This window comes from Triplophysa dalaica, chromosome 9 (assembly GCF_015846415.1).
Source record: "Triplophysa dalaica isolate WHDGS20190420 chromosome 9, ASM1584641v1, whole genome shotgun sequence".
NCBI lineage: Eukaryota > Metazoa > Chordata > Actinopteri > Cypriniformes > Nemacheilidae > Triplophysa > Triplophysa dalaica.
The window spans coordinates 11,660,075-11,676,643 of NC_079550.1; the positions used below are offsets into that span (position 1 = coordinate 11,660,075).

General features: G+C 38.6%; 1 protein-coding gene across 1 annotated transcript; it reads right to left on the reverse strand.

Moving 5' to 3' along the window:
• Positions 1 to 63: 63 nt before the first annotated feature.
• chp2 (calcineurin-like EF-hand protein 2) lies at positions 64 to 2,723 on the reverse strand. The gene is made up of 7 exons (XM_056756524.1): positions 2,461 to 2,723; positions 1,934 to 2,006; positions 1,751 to 1,831; positions 1,486 to 1,610; positions 1,058 to 1,119; positions 835 to 957; positions 64 to 700 (listed from the first exon to the last, which is right to left on the reverse strand). The coding sequence occupies exons 1-7, from the start codon at positions 2,525 to 2,527 to the stop codon at positions 647 to 649; spliced, it is 585 nt and encodes a 194-aa protein (XP_056612502.1). The 5' UTR covers positions 2,528 to 2,723; the 3' UTR covers positions 64 to 646.
• Between the last annotated feature and the right edge of the window lie 13,846 nt (positions 2,724 to 16,569).

Here is a 16,569-nt window from a genome sequence, read left to right on the forward strand (position 1 = left end):
TAAATTCAGTTATAAAAATCAGACTTTGAAAAAGGAGTTGTGTATATAAAACAATAAAATGAATGATGAATCATGTCACATTTTAATTCATTTTTGAATGTCAGTCAGAGTTTAATACAAATAGTCTATGAGCTGTCTTTAGAGGCTGTTTTTAGAAAAGAAACAGGCCTAATACTGTGTAATAGCCTGTCATATGAAGCTTATAGTCCAAATTGTATAAACCAGCATTAAAAACCCCTTCAAAACATTAAAATCAAGCATGAAATTTTCCCTTATGTTTAGATAACCTGTACATACAATACCAACGCTGGCCATTATGAAGACAATTCACTTATCATCACTCTTTCTTTCCCTGCAGCAACAAACTGTTCGAATTAAAATATATTTAGATGATAAATAAATATATCAGTTCAATTTATGTTACATAAACACTTTTTTGATGCATAGTTAAACATTTTATAAATTTGTCAGAATGTAGTTGAAAATACTGTTCCATGTTGAAATTAGCAGTGCATTCAAATACCAAACAATCGCTTTATCCGTCACATTGTCCTGTAAAGATATTCCCTGCATTTCTTCAGATTAGGAGATGAAATTGATTTTTGTGATGTATGTGAGGTCTGCGAAGTCACTTTTCTGTGTTGCTTTAACGCAAGAAGCGAATGCTCATCTTGTGGTCAATGTTGACCTTCTCCAAGGACTAAAACATATTGATAAAAAGAAGGGAAACAAGTTGAAACATAATAACTGTCTGTAATCCTACACAAATAATAAAACAGGCGTATATAAAGTGCAGTGGTGTTATCAAAATCCGCAGACATAGCAAACTGATACCTTGCGAAACTCCTCAAACGATATGGCATCATCTCCGTCTAAATCTGCTTCCTGTATAGTGCGGTCTACTATGCTGTCTAGTTGCTCCTCTGTCACCTGCATCTCCAGCATGCTCCGGAGAGCCTGTCGAACAGACTCAGCTGTCAGTCATATTTAGTTGGTGAGATGTTTGGAAAGCAGATGAACCAAACAAGTTATAATGATGATTCTGGAGACCGCTGACCTTTAAAAGGTCAATTCTGGATATCTTGCCATCCTTATCAATGTCATACATCTGAAAAACAACTGTAAAATGAAGTTGAGAGATTAAATGAAAATTACTCGGATGCTTCCTAAAGGTCCTGTCCTGGTATTATGGGACAGTGATTGTGTTAGTCTTTCTTCTCAAAAATAAATCAAATTCAATATTTATAACCATTGATTTATTTATTAGGCACATGGTTATGTAATAAGCAGAATAGTATTTGGTCAGTTGGTCATTACTGCAAAAGAAACCCATTTAGGGTGATACGAATCTCTTTGTGTGCATTACGGTCTAAGACAATGACCAGCTAGTGGCATATGTATGAAGAATTTACGTTCTGAATTTACGTTCTGTATTTAAGTTGGTATATCCCCCTACTAATGCAACTACAAATTCTGCTAACATACATTTGAGTTTGTTGGTCCTGCTATTGATGGGTTCAGGAGAACTGGATTCTTTGGGTCGGCTGTTGTCAGCAGGTCGGAAATGAGCCAGGATTTTCACAAAAGTGTAGAAGTCCACTGTTTCCCTCCTGAGGGAGACATATTTTTTATTATTCACCTATACAATACACAACATACATGTGGTTTTGGTTTCTGAACTGAGAAATGTACTGTGCACTGTCTAAAAACAGGTTACAAAATGCCCAGATTTGTGTCCAGATTCTCTCACCCAGGGGAAAAGAAAGCACCTATTATTCTGTCTCCTATGGGGTTTATTGCCAGTCCTTTTATTGCTCCAAAATCCTGAGGACTGTGTAAAACAGAACAAAACAACAAACGAAAAATGTGGCATCTAGAACTGCAATGGACATTTTATGGGACGTGAGCCAAAGTGATGGGAAAGACATCTCACCAGAGGTAACCTCTTCTTTCTTTATCTAGCTCTTTGAAGCGGTCATGCAAACGTATAATATGTGCAGTTGAGACTGAAAGAAAGATGTACGTCATCATATAAAGGTGCATTACAGGCAGTAGAACTCAGCATACAGGAAATTACTTCATCAGTATGCAATGAATGGACCAATATATTAATCTAAATGACATTTAAATTGCTTTGTAAACCATTTATTGCATTTTTTTCGATTAGATTTTTTTTATATATATCTACTGTAGAAAAAATTATGTATGTATTGTATTGTATGACTTGATTGCAGCTGGACACTTAAGTCTAATAAGCTTACAGCACCTGCCACTGTCAGTCTAGTATAAGAAACTGACATGACCTGAATTTACAAAATAAATCAATATAAATATACAGTATAACTTAAACTAAAGATTACAATCGTACTTATAAAATGACACACAACAATAGCAACAACTAAATAAATTTACGACAATGAAATAATGTAGCAAAACAACTGCTGTTGTTGTGTAACTTACAGCCAGTTTCTTGAATCAACTCATCGACGTTTGGGATTTTTATCAGGGTGGAGTTCGTCGAACCCATGTTATATAGTTTCCGTTATCACGATCTCGACAGCATTAAATATTTAGCCAAAAATGTCCAAAAGTGCATACAAACCAAATCATTAAGACGTACTTAGTAAAAAGTTGCAGAATGTTAACGGGATGGGTGTGTTTGTGCTCGATCAACATGGGCGGCTCGTGAATCTGCTTGTTCAGAATAACAGATTGTACAACTTCATGAGCGCAGCGGAGACTGATCGGCGTGTGACGTCAAAGCACCGCAAGAACGATTCGAATCGCGGGCTTTTGATGCAACCTCGCGATACTTTGACGTCAAATGCTGATTCATTTGCGTAGTTCTGCATGTCATCAATTATGAAGTCGAATGCTTGACGTTAAACTCCCACTGCACGCTTGTGGGGTTTGTTCGTACGTATATTTTTCTTTGCGTGTTTATACGTGGTCATTGTTAGCATTTGCTTGTTTGGACATTGGAAGTAATGTGACATTTGACATTTTATTAATGTATATTAATCAAAACGTATATTAATCAAAACAAAGCATCGTTTGTTTGTTTGTTTGTTTACAGTATGTTAGATAAACAGGCAATGCGATTTCATGCCTGGTTTTAGAAATACTATAATTTCTAAGTAACATAATCACATATGAAAAAGATCTCAGCATTGTTTACGATGTAAAACATGCAATAAAAGTTAATGAACAAACGACTTTGTAACGATATAACCTATGTGGTGATGGTGCATTTGTACACTAGATGGCGCCATACTCTTTCACATGAAAAAAGTGAGTCCATTGCTTGTCCGTTGTTGGAGACAACCAAGTTATGCAAACTAGAATTCTCCTCAGAAATATAATAAAACTAGCTATTTAACTTCACATTGCACTGTTAAAAACGTATACATCCACATACAAATATATACTATAGAGATGGCATGTGTTAACCAACTCTATTTTTATGCAATCATAGCTCTCATTTTTCATTTCCTTGTGTTCCTGGAATTCTATGATGTGGAATTTGTGAACTCTTCCCAACACCAAGCAGTTCTTATTCATTTTGCTTTCCAGTTTCATTTGATAGCAAGTTAAAACTACTTAACAGGGGAATCCTATGTAACTACATCAGCCCAAGTTCACGTGATGGGGAGAGTTAGTATGTCAACTGACCAGTCTATGCTTGGAATGTGACGTTACATGGAGATGTGGGGACTTTCTTGTCTTGTTTTGCATATGTTATGGACCAATATACATGAGAAAGATGCAAGCCTTTGTGCGTCATATTAAAACATTACAAATGCAAAAGAACCTTGGGTAAGGGTTGATCATTTACTGAACACTTTGTGTTGCACAGAAAGTTTGGTTATTTAAGTTGTATGATGTCATATTTACAACACCATTTGTTTTACTGGCAAGTATCCAATCCATTTACATGTACCTGAAACAATTGATCGTCATTTAATAGTACAATTTAGGTTAATTTATTTGTCTTAGTCAAAGATTCAAAAATAAATTATTAGGTTGCCGCATTCCTGACAAAAATAGCTGTGGGGAAATCGATAGGTAGTGTAAAGACACTGAATGGTATCTACTGACTGGGTGTAAAGCACTTTGGGTTCAACGGGATTATGCAGTGGAGTTTACTCCCACCAAAGTAATTAAAGTGACAATTCACTCAAAAAAAAGATTCTGTCACCATTTTCACACCCTCTTTTAATTTCAAACCTGTATGACTTTCTTGATAATAAGACATTTTGGGGGATGTTGTTATCTGGCCCCCATTTACTTACATTGATTCTGTGTCCATGCAATAGAAGTGAATGGGGCCAGTGCTGTTCAGTAACCAACTTTCTTCAAAATATGTTCTTGTGTGCGCCGGTGAAGAAAGTCTGTCTTCAAACAGTATAGTCCAAACATCTGTTTTGTTTCTGTGTTGCATTAAATAAAGACAAATGAAAATAATATCTATAAGCAGTCCTCATAGCAAATGCTATATTTTCAGGCATTCCAAATTTAGGCTAAATATTTATGTTCATAAAGGTTCTTCAACAGGGACCCCTAGAGATACAACAAGGGGTTAGTTTGTAAAGGTTAGTTTGTAAATGTTACCTGTGATAATATGAAACTGTATGTTAAAAAACATGAGCGTTAAAACAGACACACACACATACCAATAATAATTTTAATGGCTTGGCTAGTCATATTTAGAGAGTACATTACATTAGTACTATACACTTCATTATAGATCAGGTTAAAAATGCAACGTTCAGTTTTAGAGGAGCACTCCTCTGTCCCCCTCTATGGGGTCCTTGGCATAGAAACAATGTTCTCTAAATATTCTTCGAAAAATATTTTTGTAATGTATTCAATGTGCTGAAATGTTGTGTATTTCTATATGAGTTTGCCTGTTTCCATTATCATAATATATATATACACAGGACTTTCGTTCTTACAATGTGGAAACAAAAAAGATGGAAAAAGTTGGCAACACCCGTACAATTGTTGTGGAAGGTTTGCTATGCCGAGAAGCAGTTTACTTCAGATATTTATCTAAAAGGGTTGTGTGTTATGAAAATCATCTCTTGTTTACCTTAGTCCTGATGTTCTGGGGGCCGAACCGCTTCGGCTACGTGAGTCAAACAAAAATTAGGGTCAGTGTTATACATTGTTCCAACGACTTTTTCAAAAATTGTGTAACATTTGTTTTTCTTGCTTATCACAGGACAGACAGTAAGTCATTATGTTTACATAAGGTATGTCCCAGGGCCCGGATTACCCTTTTTTCGCAAGTGTTCCAGTAGAAGCAGGTGAGCTGACGGAGAACCACAAATTCCTGAGAAGTTTAGCTAATAGAACGAAAGTATGCCGTTAGTGAATGAAGTTCTTAATAAATTATTCAAAAAATAGTCACCACACTGTGCATGCCCAATACTGTAAAAGCAAACAAAGAGTTTTCCCACAGCATCCCTCAGTCCTCACTTCCTCACACTGACATAAATTATTTACTTTTCAGTCTGATAGAGTCATTATCGAAAGAATTGTAAACGAATCACTCCTGCACATGATTCATTGAACTTCAGAGATTTGTTTATAGAAAGCAGATCATTCCTTACATTTGAGCCATTAGACTATAATAGCAACTTTGCTGACCTTTGATCAGCTTTATGGATGCGGTGAAACTGTGATAAAATGAAACCTAATCTTTAAGTCACAAAAAATGAACCTTTGTTATTAACGGAAAGCATGCAACCGTTTATCTGCTGAAAACTCCTTCAGTGCTTTCCATAGGGTTTAATTCCTGTAATACACACCTCTTACTGTTTTCACCACTACGTAGCTGAAATCGAAATGAAAGCGGTTTGTTTGATTGACATACTTTAAACGTGACATATTGTGTTCATACCACAAAGGTCATTACTGTAACATGAAGCACAAAAAAACAACTGTTGCTCATTAAACTCCAACATCCCATTATTCCTGTTTTCATAAAGTATCACAAAGTGCACTTGTGAAGTAGTTAAAATGTCGAAAGCGAAAGCATGTTAGTTGTGGGCACCTTGCCAAAAGGGAAAGGACATATTTCCTGTGTTTTGGATCCTGATGTTGCTCTGATTTTTATGCTGTAAATAAGAGTGCATGGTCCTTGGTATGCCGAAATGCAGAAATTAAGTTCAAAGGTCTCTGACGATGTTTTGTTTGCTTGGGATCTTCCAAGTGCAAGCAAAACAAGAGAACAATGTCAAAACTTCTGAATATGTTGGTACTTTTATCAATAGTTCTAATTCAATGGCGACCACTCCTAAAGGGGAACTTGTGGTGTACAATATTAACCTGCTGTATCACAGTGATGACAAATACCTTCTGGGTATTTTGGGTATTTTGTCGTGACATTCAAGGTAATGAGGTATATATTGGCAGAGCAAATTGTGGCTGGTGGCAGCAAGAAGAGAAATAGAACAGAACAGAAAAGACAATAAGCTTTTGCACAGGACTCTTCCCCAAAAACAAATAATACACTTACCTTATGATCTTTTTTAACCCAAACAGGTCTCAAGAAAATACAAAAGACAAGCTAGTGCAAACAATCGCAAAACTGAAAGCAAATAACCCATCTCTGATGTTAAGCCATCAATTTAGAAGAAAGCTATTAAACTTGAAAAGGTCAAATGATTTTCTTGACAGATGGTGGTCTAGAGCCTCGAAACACTGGAACATGACCAGCTTTTCATTACCGCATGCCTTTAAGGAGGACAAACATCTCATTAGTGCTGAACAGGTCGACCGGACTCTCCTGAGGTGCCACCTAACAGCACTCACCATCATCTCTAATTGGTGAAATTACTGAAGAATTGTCTTGTGTTCACCGCCTCCTGCCTCTCTGTTCGTGTGATCCTGCAGTGCTCTTTTGGTTCGACTGTCTGTAACCAGTTTATACAGTCAAAAAGGGAGAAACTCAACCCGTTGGGTTAAATTTACCCAGAGATTGGGTTGAAACAACCCAGCATGGGTTAATTTACAACCCAATGGTTGTGTTCGTCCTTTTTTAACCAAACGCTCGATTGTGACTAATCAGCAGTTTTTTAAAGGGTCATATGGCGCGAAGCCCTGTTTTTTCTGTGTCTTTGGTGTGTTATAAGTTACCCATGCATGCATTCGACAAGTAAAATTGCAAAAATGTAAGTGTCGGAAATAAATATGCATTCTATCTAAAAGCAAATGCTCACCCAGAACTGCCTGAAACGCCTCGTGTTACCACACCCCAGCGAATGTACGTCACTTCGTAACATGATTTGACTAAGACCGCCCAAAAGTAAAATGGGCCTTCTTGTAAATCACATTGTATCGTCACCGCCGCAGCCATGTCGCGGAGACGCTGTGTGTTTCGCTGCGAAATAAACCCCTCTTTGTTTGCACTGCCAGAATATGAGACAACTAAAAACGAATGGTTACATTTTATTTACAACACAGAAAAGTATAATCCGAATGTTCAAGATTGTGCAGCATATTTCACCGAAGACTGCTTCACGAACCTGGGACAGATCAAGACCGACTATGCAAGAAAGCTTTGGTTGAAAAGTGGGGTCATTCCAACCATTAAAACCTTGTCAATGACAGTCTGGCACTTCAGATTTGCAGCCTCTAAGTATATTTCCATTTAAAAGACTTTGCTACGGACTAAGGGGGGTTGAGTTTGTCGTGTGTTTGTGATCTGCAAATGCAGACATGTGTGCAACGTGAAAAAAGACAACATAAGTCCTAATAATCAGTAATGATGTTGGAAGTAGAGGCAACAAATGTCATGTTTATAATGGGGTTTATTGTGTTTGTTGAGTCACGACGAGACGTGGCATAACACTGGTTGATAAAGAAGGGCCAACGCACTGGCGTTATTTATTATGTTATTCTCTGTTGTAATGCCAGCTTGTTTCTGTCTCACACAAACTCTGTATGATGTATATGGTTGTTTGTTTATAGTCTTTATAACGTCGTATATAAAAGGTTAAAAAGTTAACTATAGTTTTTAACTATTTAACATATGTTTCGGCTCGATCATCTTCAATTTTCATATCAGATTCGGGCTCGAATTGATATAAAGGAAGTACCGATGACATTTTATCATCTTCCAGTACAATTGCTTTGGAACATGATGTTCCAAATGTGATAAGAGGCGTAACATATCCATAACTCACTTACAGTATTCGACCCATCCCTACGCACTGGTTAACTGGCCAGTCATAGCACACCTCACTTTTCAGAGTGATGAGCTTTGTAAAAAATCAGCGTGTTTCAAAGAGGCGGAGCAATGAGGAGATACAAACATGCACGCAATGTGGAAAATACAGGGTTTTTGAACCTAAGTCATGTATAAACATTATATTTCATCTAAAAACAAACGATAATATTCGTTTTAGCCGTGTCATTTGACCCCTTTAAAGTGTAAGGAACTAAAATGTGTTGACTTATAATAGTGGATAACCTTTTAAAGATATAGTACAGCATTACTTTCATTGCTTGTATTATATTTTTGTTTCCATTCATATAAGAAAAAAGACAATGCAACGGACAGACAATGAAATTGTCAAATTTTATTATTAGAGTGGAATAGGCTCTCTACACTGTTTAGAAAATGTTGTCAGACAACTGACTCAAAATCTTTAGACCTTGCAATAAGGTGTATATAGACCAAATTCTCACCTTGTAGAAAACACAGTTAGTCATGTTTTCATTTTATAGGTTTAAAATCTTAACCGTGTTTTAGAAAATCATTCATAATTCTAAGACTTTTGGAAATCTGAAAATGTCTCAGAACTCAGAAAATGTTTTAAAAATATATATCATGCACCATTATACATGATCACAGTAATTTTTGTTTTTCAATAATGTTTCAACTTTACACTGTTACATAGAAGAACCTTCATGGTTTCGCTATGCCATAGAAGAACCTTTTTTGTCTAAATGGTTTCATATGAAGAACCTTTAACATCTGAAAAAGCTTTATGTTTTACAAAAGGTTCTTTGTGTCAAACAAGGTTCTTCAGAGTATAAAAAGGTAAGAAAGAGATGGTTCTTCCAAGAAATGGTTATTTGACTGCATGTTTCTTTGTGGATTCAAAAACGGTTCTTCTATGTGGAGTGTACTAGTTAAGGAAGGTGGGTGTTGGGCATAAGTTGGCGTGCAAAGCCCATTTCCTCTGACACAAAATTCATTGTGAGAAACGAAAACGGATGATATTTATTTTCCAATCATCAAAAATTGCTTATCAGATTTCCCGTCCTATTTTATTATTTTTTTATTATGTTAATAGTGTGAGTCAAAGTATAAGTTAAATTATGAACTCCATATCTAAACTGCATTATGTACTTCTTCCACCATACTTTAGATCTTCATCTTTCTAGAAACAGGCATCAAAACAGTAACATCCAGCCACAAAAACATTTCTTCATCTGGGTAATATTGTCAAAAACTATTAAACAGAAGCCCTGAAATAAACATGCACCTTGATAATAGTCTATGTAAAGTTATAACACTGTTTGATTTGTTTTATAAACACTTTTGTAAATCCTTCTAATGGTATTCAAAAATAGACGTTTACTTAGTTCTGTTTTTCAGGTAATGGGGTGAAATACCAAAATGTCTGAAAATAGTTATAACTATTTTAAAATCCACTGTAGATTTGGAGGGGAATTTTACATTCACTAGCTCCTATCATTTCTGTGCATCTAGTGATAAAAGGTTTAAGTAATTATCCGAATTCATTTTTTTTCAGATCAAGCTGCCTGCTTCAAAATGACAAACTTCCTGTTTACACTCTGGAGGAAATCTTATCCATTTAAGCTCTAAGATGTTAGGATGTTATCATTACACATAGGTAAAGAAATCCAGGGGGTTTTCTTACAATTTGAATACAAAATAATTTACTCATAACTGCTTGCAATGTACAAGGTTTTCTGGTGTGACAAGAACTTTTGATTGACCGACATCTATTGCTTTGTTTAAAAATTAAGCAACAGTCAGTAACCAGATATTTTTAGCCGTTATTCAATTCAAATCAATTTGGTTTACTGGAATATTCAACCCCATTTCCTGTAGCTTGGTAGGAAGAGTACATCAGTTCATGTAGTTTTGCTTTCAACGTACATTCGTGTAATAAACATCATTGCATTGTTGTTTATATTTAAACGTGTTCCATCAGGAAGTATTTGTTTTTTTTTCATCCCATTGGTGTGGATTCGGGTATTTATCTCTTTGATATCTCTCTAAGGTGTCACAGCTGTGGCATTAATGTCTGACCTCAATGATCTGACTAAACAACTACCACACAAAAATAAACTTTTTCCTGAAAGAGATTGCAAGCACATAACCAAAGAAACTGTGAATTACCAAAAGGACAGACTCTCCTACATTTAAAGTAACAAATATTGTGCTTCTAATATCAATACATCATCTCTGATTTACATGGTCATTTCCGATTTGTGTTGTGTACGTGGCCACACACACACAGCATCTGATGATGCCCATTTGAAAGAATTTCCCATGTGTCACCTCGCCATGTAATAGCTGTTGACAAAATACAAAAACAATAATGTATTATTTTCAATGCTATTACATAGGCACTTTCAAAACTATATGCAACGTCTGTGATTGTTGGTTTTAGACTAAACAACTTGTAATGAGATTGTTAGTGGCTGCAACACATTTTTGATCGACTGATAATATCAAACTCCCCTGAACAACCAGAGAATTAGTAATAGTCTCTTTACACCACAAGTACGATTTGATGAAACATCCGTTTCATATTTTTACATTGTGGATGTGATTATTATTATCTGTTTGTTTGTTTATAAGGAAGGAATCGCTTGTTTTGTTGCAGAATAGCTACATATCTGAATCGAATTATGTTCTGTATGTATTTGTATAGCACTCCATCCAGGGTGTATCCTGCCTTGATGCCCGATGACTCCTGAGATAGGCGCAGGCTCCCCGTGACCCGAGGTAGTTCGGATAAGCGGTAGAAAATAGATGGATGGATGTATTTGTATAGGTTGCTTTTTCAGGAAATGTTTCTCGGGCAAAATTAATCAAACAGATCTGAAGACCGTATTTTGCATCACTGCTCAGCAAACAGAATAAAGAAAAACAAGAACAGAAATTACACTATTGTTTCAGCATCATTTCAATGATCAGTATTTAAGATGAATAGCGGTATTATTGCTTTACATAGCATTGATTTGATTGAGTCAAAGTGTAGGTAATAGTACACAGGATACTGCAGATACCCGACGCAACATACCTCTCCATTGTTTCTGTGTATACAGGTACTCAACTTCATTGAATTCAATAAGCTAAACAATTAAGCAGTAAACACTGATGACAGGTGTTTTTTATTCATTGCATCTGCCGGGCCTGTGAGTCATGATTACGTCTGTGTGTCAATACTTTTGTATTTTCAGTTTCATTGCTGCTCGTCATTTTCAGAACAGAAGTCTAGATCAGGTATTGTTTGTTGAGACACAATATCAGCAGAGCAAATCTAGGAGGTGTCCCTTACGCCGAGAATAATTAGCCAGACATTTACGAGAAATTTACAGGCTTTATGAGAAAACAAAACCCTTTTGAAAGACTCGCCTCATTGAGAGCGTTGTATTGACTAACCTACCCTACACCCGTACAGAGATTAAAATCTATTGTCTGATTTTCCAAAACAATGAATAAATTTTAGAAATGAAAGTTAAAATAAGAGCATCAGTTACAAATGTTCTTTTTAAATATGCAAATTTAAATTTTAAGCCACAGATTTTCAACTGTTATAAAATCAGAGAATGGATGAAAATGCTTGACAACATTTTTTTCTGTACTGTACTCACATGTTTGGCTGTTATATCAAAGAGAAAAATGAATAATTACTTCACTTAATTTGCGCAACATCATTTTGTTTGCATGTTTCCTGAAGAAACGAAAGTTAATTTGATATATTATGCTTATTCAAGATGTTCAAAGTACTGCCATAAACAAAACATCACTAGAGGGTAAACCAAACATTGTTTTGATTTCACGTGATGCATGTGTGCCTCGCAGGTCAGCGGTTTGTCCTGTTTCTATTTGCTCTAATGATTGCGACGGATCAAATCTACAGATTTGTGCTGTTTGGTTGGTGGAAACATGAGTTGAGTGCTTTAACCTGAAAGTAAACAAACATGTCTAAACGGAAATCTCTGACCTGCATTTTTAGAGTTTATTTAAAATGTGCTTTAGATATCAACCATATACAGGATTAGTTTTCAAGTTTTGCAGGGGGCCTAAAGTGTACATATTCTGCCAGCTGTGTGGCCTGTATTTGTTAAAAATATTTGAACAAAATAATCAGCTAAATCGTTTAAAATTACTTTTACTTGTCTTCTGCATTTCATAAGATTTAAAAGGATAGTTCAACCAAAATTGTTGTTCCAAACCTGTATGAATATCTTTGTTCTGCTAAACACAAAGGAAGATATTTGGAAGAATATCTGTAACAAGCAGATCTCCTCCCCCATTTTCCCTATATGGCAGTAAATAGTTAATGTAATATATTCCTTAACTTTTGATCAGAACAAGGAAATTTAAACAGGTTTTGAACAATTTGAGCATTGAGTAAATGATGACAGAATGACTACATCTTAAACTTTTCAAGCAGAATACATGTTACTGTCAGGATTGAGAGAGGTAGAACCCAATTGCAGGCAGGACTCAGGGATAGCGGGGTTAACAGATAATTTATTATATATATCACAAGACTAAAAAGGCAAAACAAAACCCACAATGGGGAAAACAGGGTAAATAATAAACTTAACCAAGAACACTGACTCACTAAAGCTGGGTACAAAAACAAACACTTGATATAAACTGAACTGACACTTACTTAGAACAACTCAGACGAGGACCAGGTATACACACAGCATACAAATACAGGTACAGCTTACAATGCACGAGCAACGAGACAAAGAAACATGAGGACTCTTTATAGGGGAAACAAACAGAGGATGGTAACGAGCAACAGGTGCTGGGGATTAGCACTCAGGGAAAGCTGACGAGAAAAGAGAGGGGCGGGGCCAGAGACGAGACACGGAGAGAGAAGAAATCGTCTCTCTCCCACATGAAACAGAGGATTCTGTATGATTCCACCTCTAGACCAAGAAATACCTGACAAGGTGAGGTGGAATCATGACAGAACCCCCGCCTTAAGGAGCAGCATCCTGATGCTCCTCAAAGGCACAAACAAGACAAGACAGACTTAGACAAAGACAAGAACCAGACAGACATGGTCAACAAGATAAGGGGCATACATGACATGACAACGAGTGGACTCGGGTGTGACAATAAAAATAACAAACAAGGGAGGGGGGGTGTTGGCAAACCAGAGAACATAGGGGGAAGTCCAGAAAGGGTAGGGCTGGGTGGGGAAGTCCTTGCCCGTGGGGGCGCGCCAGAGCACGGAGCCCCAGAGGGCTTAACAGGGGAAGTCCTTGGAGGAACTGTCCTAGTCCCCTGCTGGACTGCCGGAACGGACCATGGCTGGAGAGGCCCGGGAGTGCCGGACGGGACCGGCTGGAGAGGCCCGGGAGTGCCGGACGGGACCGGCTGGAGAGGCCCGGGAGTGCCGGACGGGACCGGCTGGAGAGGCCCGGGAGTGCCGGACGGGACCGGCTGGAGAGGCCCGGGAGTGCCGGACGGGACCGGCTGGAGAGGCCCGGGAAGACCGGACGGGACCGGCTGTACAGGCCCTCGAAGGCCGGACGGGGCCGGCTGAAGAGACCCGGGAAGGCCAGACGGGACCAGCTGGAATGGCGGCTGGGCAGCGCTCTCCGGTGGCTGGGCAGCGCTTGGTGCCGGCTGCTGGACCGGCTTGAAAGCCAGCCTCGGGAACACCGGATGCTGGGCAGTACTCGAACGCTTTCCCCTCTTGGGCTTCCTCTTCCGGGAGCGGCCCACAGGGACTGTGGCCGACCAAAGAGAGGCGGTGGGAGACACGGCTAGCTCCGTGCAGGATGAGTCGGACGGGGAGTCCCACGACTGCCTCCGTGGGCGTCTCCCCTGGATGCAGACGGGAGGTGAGTGGGATGGACCGGCGAACCTCACCATCCCAGTGGTCAGCACCCGGTCCTCCGGGACGGAATCCAGGTGGAAGTGGGTGGAGTCCTGGGGGCCACTGCTCGAGAGATTCTTTACCAGGTCCTGGAAAGACCCCTGGATAATCCTCTCCCGTTCCTCCAGCGGAGGAGGACTGACAAGGCCAGCCAGGAAATAGGAGTTCAGCAGAACCTCTGGGAGAAAGCCCCGCCTAGCCAACGACCCCTGTGCATAATTTTCCAGGGTCCGGTCACCCTGGGGAGGAAAAGGGCCATTGCCTTTCTGCACATCATAGATGGCTGACTGCCACCAAGCCTGGGACGAGTTGCTGCCTGCTGGGTTAATTTCTGGCTCGTGCATTCTGTCAGGATTGAGAGAGGTAGAACCCAATTGCAGGCAGGACTCAGGGATAGCGGGGTTAACAGATAATTTATTATATATATCACAAGACTAAAAAGGCAAAACAAAACCCACAATGGGGAAAACAGGGTAAATAATAAACTTAACCAAGAACACTGACTCACTAAAGCTGGGTACAAAAACAAACACTTGATATAAACTGAACTGACACTTACTTAGAACAACTCAGACGAGGACCAGGTATACACACAGCATACAAATACAGGTACAGCTTACAATGCACGAGCAACGAGACAAAGAAACATGAGGACTCTTTATAGGGGAAACAAACAGAGGATGGTAACGAGCAACAGGTGCTGGGGATTAGCACTCAGGGAAAGCTGACGAGAAAAGAGAGGGGCGGGGCCAGAGACGAGACACGGAGAGAGAAGAAATCGTCTCTCTCCCACATGAAACAGAGGATTCTGTATGATTCCACCTCTAGACCAAGAAATACCTGACAAGGTGAGGTGGAATCATGACAGTTACAATCATTTTCCTGTTAATTGTCTTTCCTGCTTTGTCCTACATTTTATTTAAAAAAATGTTTTTAATATATATTAGCAAAGCAGTGATACACATCTGCATTTTGCCAGCCCATATGTCTTAAAAACATGACATTTAAAGTTTAGATTGGCCGTATCCAAAACAATGATGATTTACTCCAAAATCCTTCAAAGGATCTACAGGCATCAAATATGATCACAGGACACAATCCAAAACATCCTCATCATTATCACATCCTACTCCTCTGTGTCTTTATCTGCTGCCTGCTGGTGTTTTCTAGATAGAATGCATCCTGTTTTCCCTGTGTGTGCATGTACAGAGTGCAGGAAAATGGTAGATTCTGTCTAACTGCCCCACTTAGTTTTATATGGAAGGGGGGTATGTCAGACCACAGGCTTTGCTTGCACTTTGAGGTGGCACAATGCCAACCTATCAGCAACAGACGCCTTGGCTTTTTCTCAGAAAGCACATTCCCTAAATTCTTTCCATTATTTGTACAAAAAAGGGGGAGGATGAAGACATGTACAATGTCCAGGAGACGCTAATTTGGAGTAATTATCAGATTGTGTTAGAATGGCGATGCACAAAACGTTTAAAAGACTGGATAACCACACCGTGTACAGCATAAAAGTGTAAGATCAAAATAAAAGAGAAACAAATAAAACATCACAATGGACTACAGTTTTAGTTATCATTAGAGCTGTCATTCAAACATTGCAAAAATTGCATTTCTTTAAACTCTTCGGTAATAACATTATGAAAAACTTGTATTGATCTACACAGTGCGCCTCTTGGTTAAACCGACCAACTCATCATGCACCTGTAAAACCTGACTCATCATGCACTACACAGATTTTTGTCCAATCAAATGCCATTTAATGAGGACATCCCTCCCCGTGACTGATTGGCAGGTTTATGGCTGCGGTGTAACGAAAGCCCGTTGGCTTTTTAAAAAGGGTCTTTGACATTTCTTACCCCAAGCTTCTGGTTTCAGTAGAAAAAACAGAGACAGAAACCGTTTTTTATGGAATCTTTAACACTTAAAATTCCCCCACAATCACAGCCAGGAAGTGAGAACTTTTGTTTGGAAATTCTCATTATACTTAATTGCATATGATTTGTTTTTAAATAACCCAAAGGTCAATGATGACACATTAAAAAGATTTTCTTTGTTACATGCCACTCTTAAGGAAGTGTATTATGGCTTTGTGGGGCACCACCACACAAACCTCAGCATATATCATAGAAACTTCTTCCTGTTTATAGCTTCTAGGATCTCGCTTGCTCATGATATTTTTTTCTGCCTCTTAAATTAAGCCAGCGTCCTTTTTTACATAATATTTTATAGTTTCGTTTCTCTCACCCTCCTCTGCTGCGTTCGCAAGGTCTTTGACCCTGAAGGATAAATCGTTTTCTCTGACTGCTGATGACAGTTGGCAGCTTAGCGCCCCAGCAAGAGGTTAAAGGTCTCAGAGCTCCCAGTCAGCTCCTGGTCTAACAAATCAGAGAACAACTCTCAGTAAACCAGCTGTCCTGCTTTCTAGAGAATGTTGTAG

What these genes read in the sequence shown, in the direction of transcription:
- chp2 (XM_056756524.1), bottom strand. Translation starts at nt 2,527, where the DNA reads ATGGGTTCGACGAACTCCACCCTGATAAAAATCCCAAACGTCGATGAG. An exon ending in CAGGACCAACAAACTCAAAT is followed by an intron (nt 1,120 to 1,485) that starts GTATGTTAGCAG and finishes TTCATTTTACAG; the next exon opens with TTGTTTTTCAGATGTATGAC. An exon ending in CCAGAATTGACCTTTTAAAG is followed by an intron (nt 958 to 1,057) that starts GTCAGCGGTCTC and finishes TCTGTTCGACAG; the next exon opens with GCTCTCCGGAGCATGCTGGA.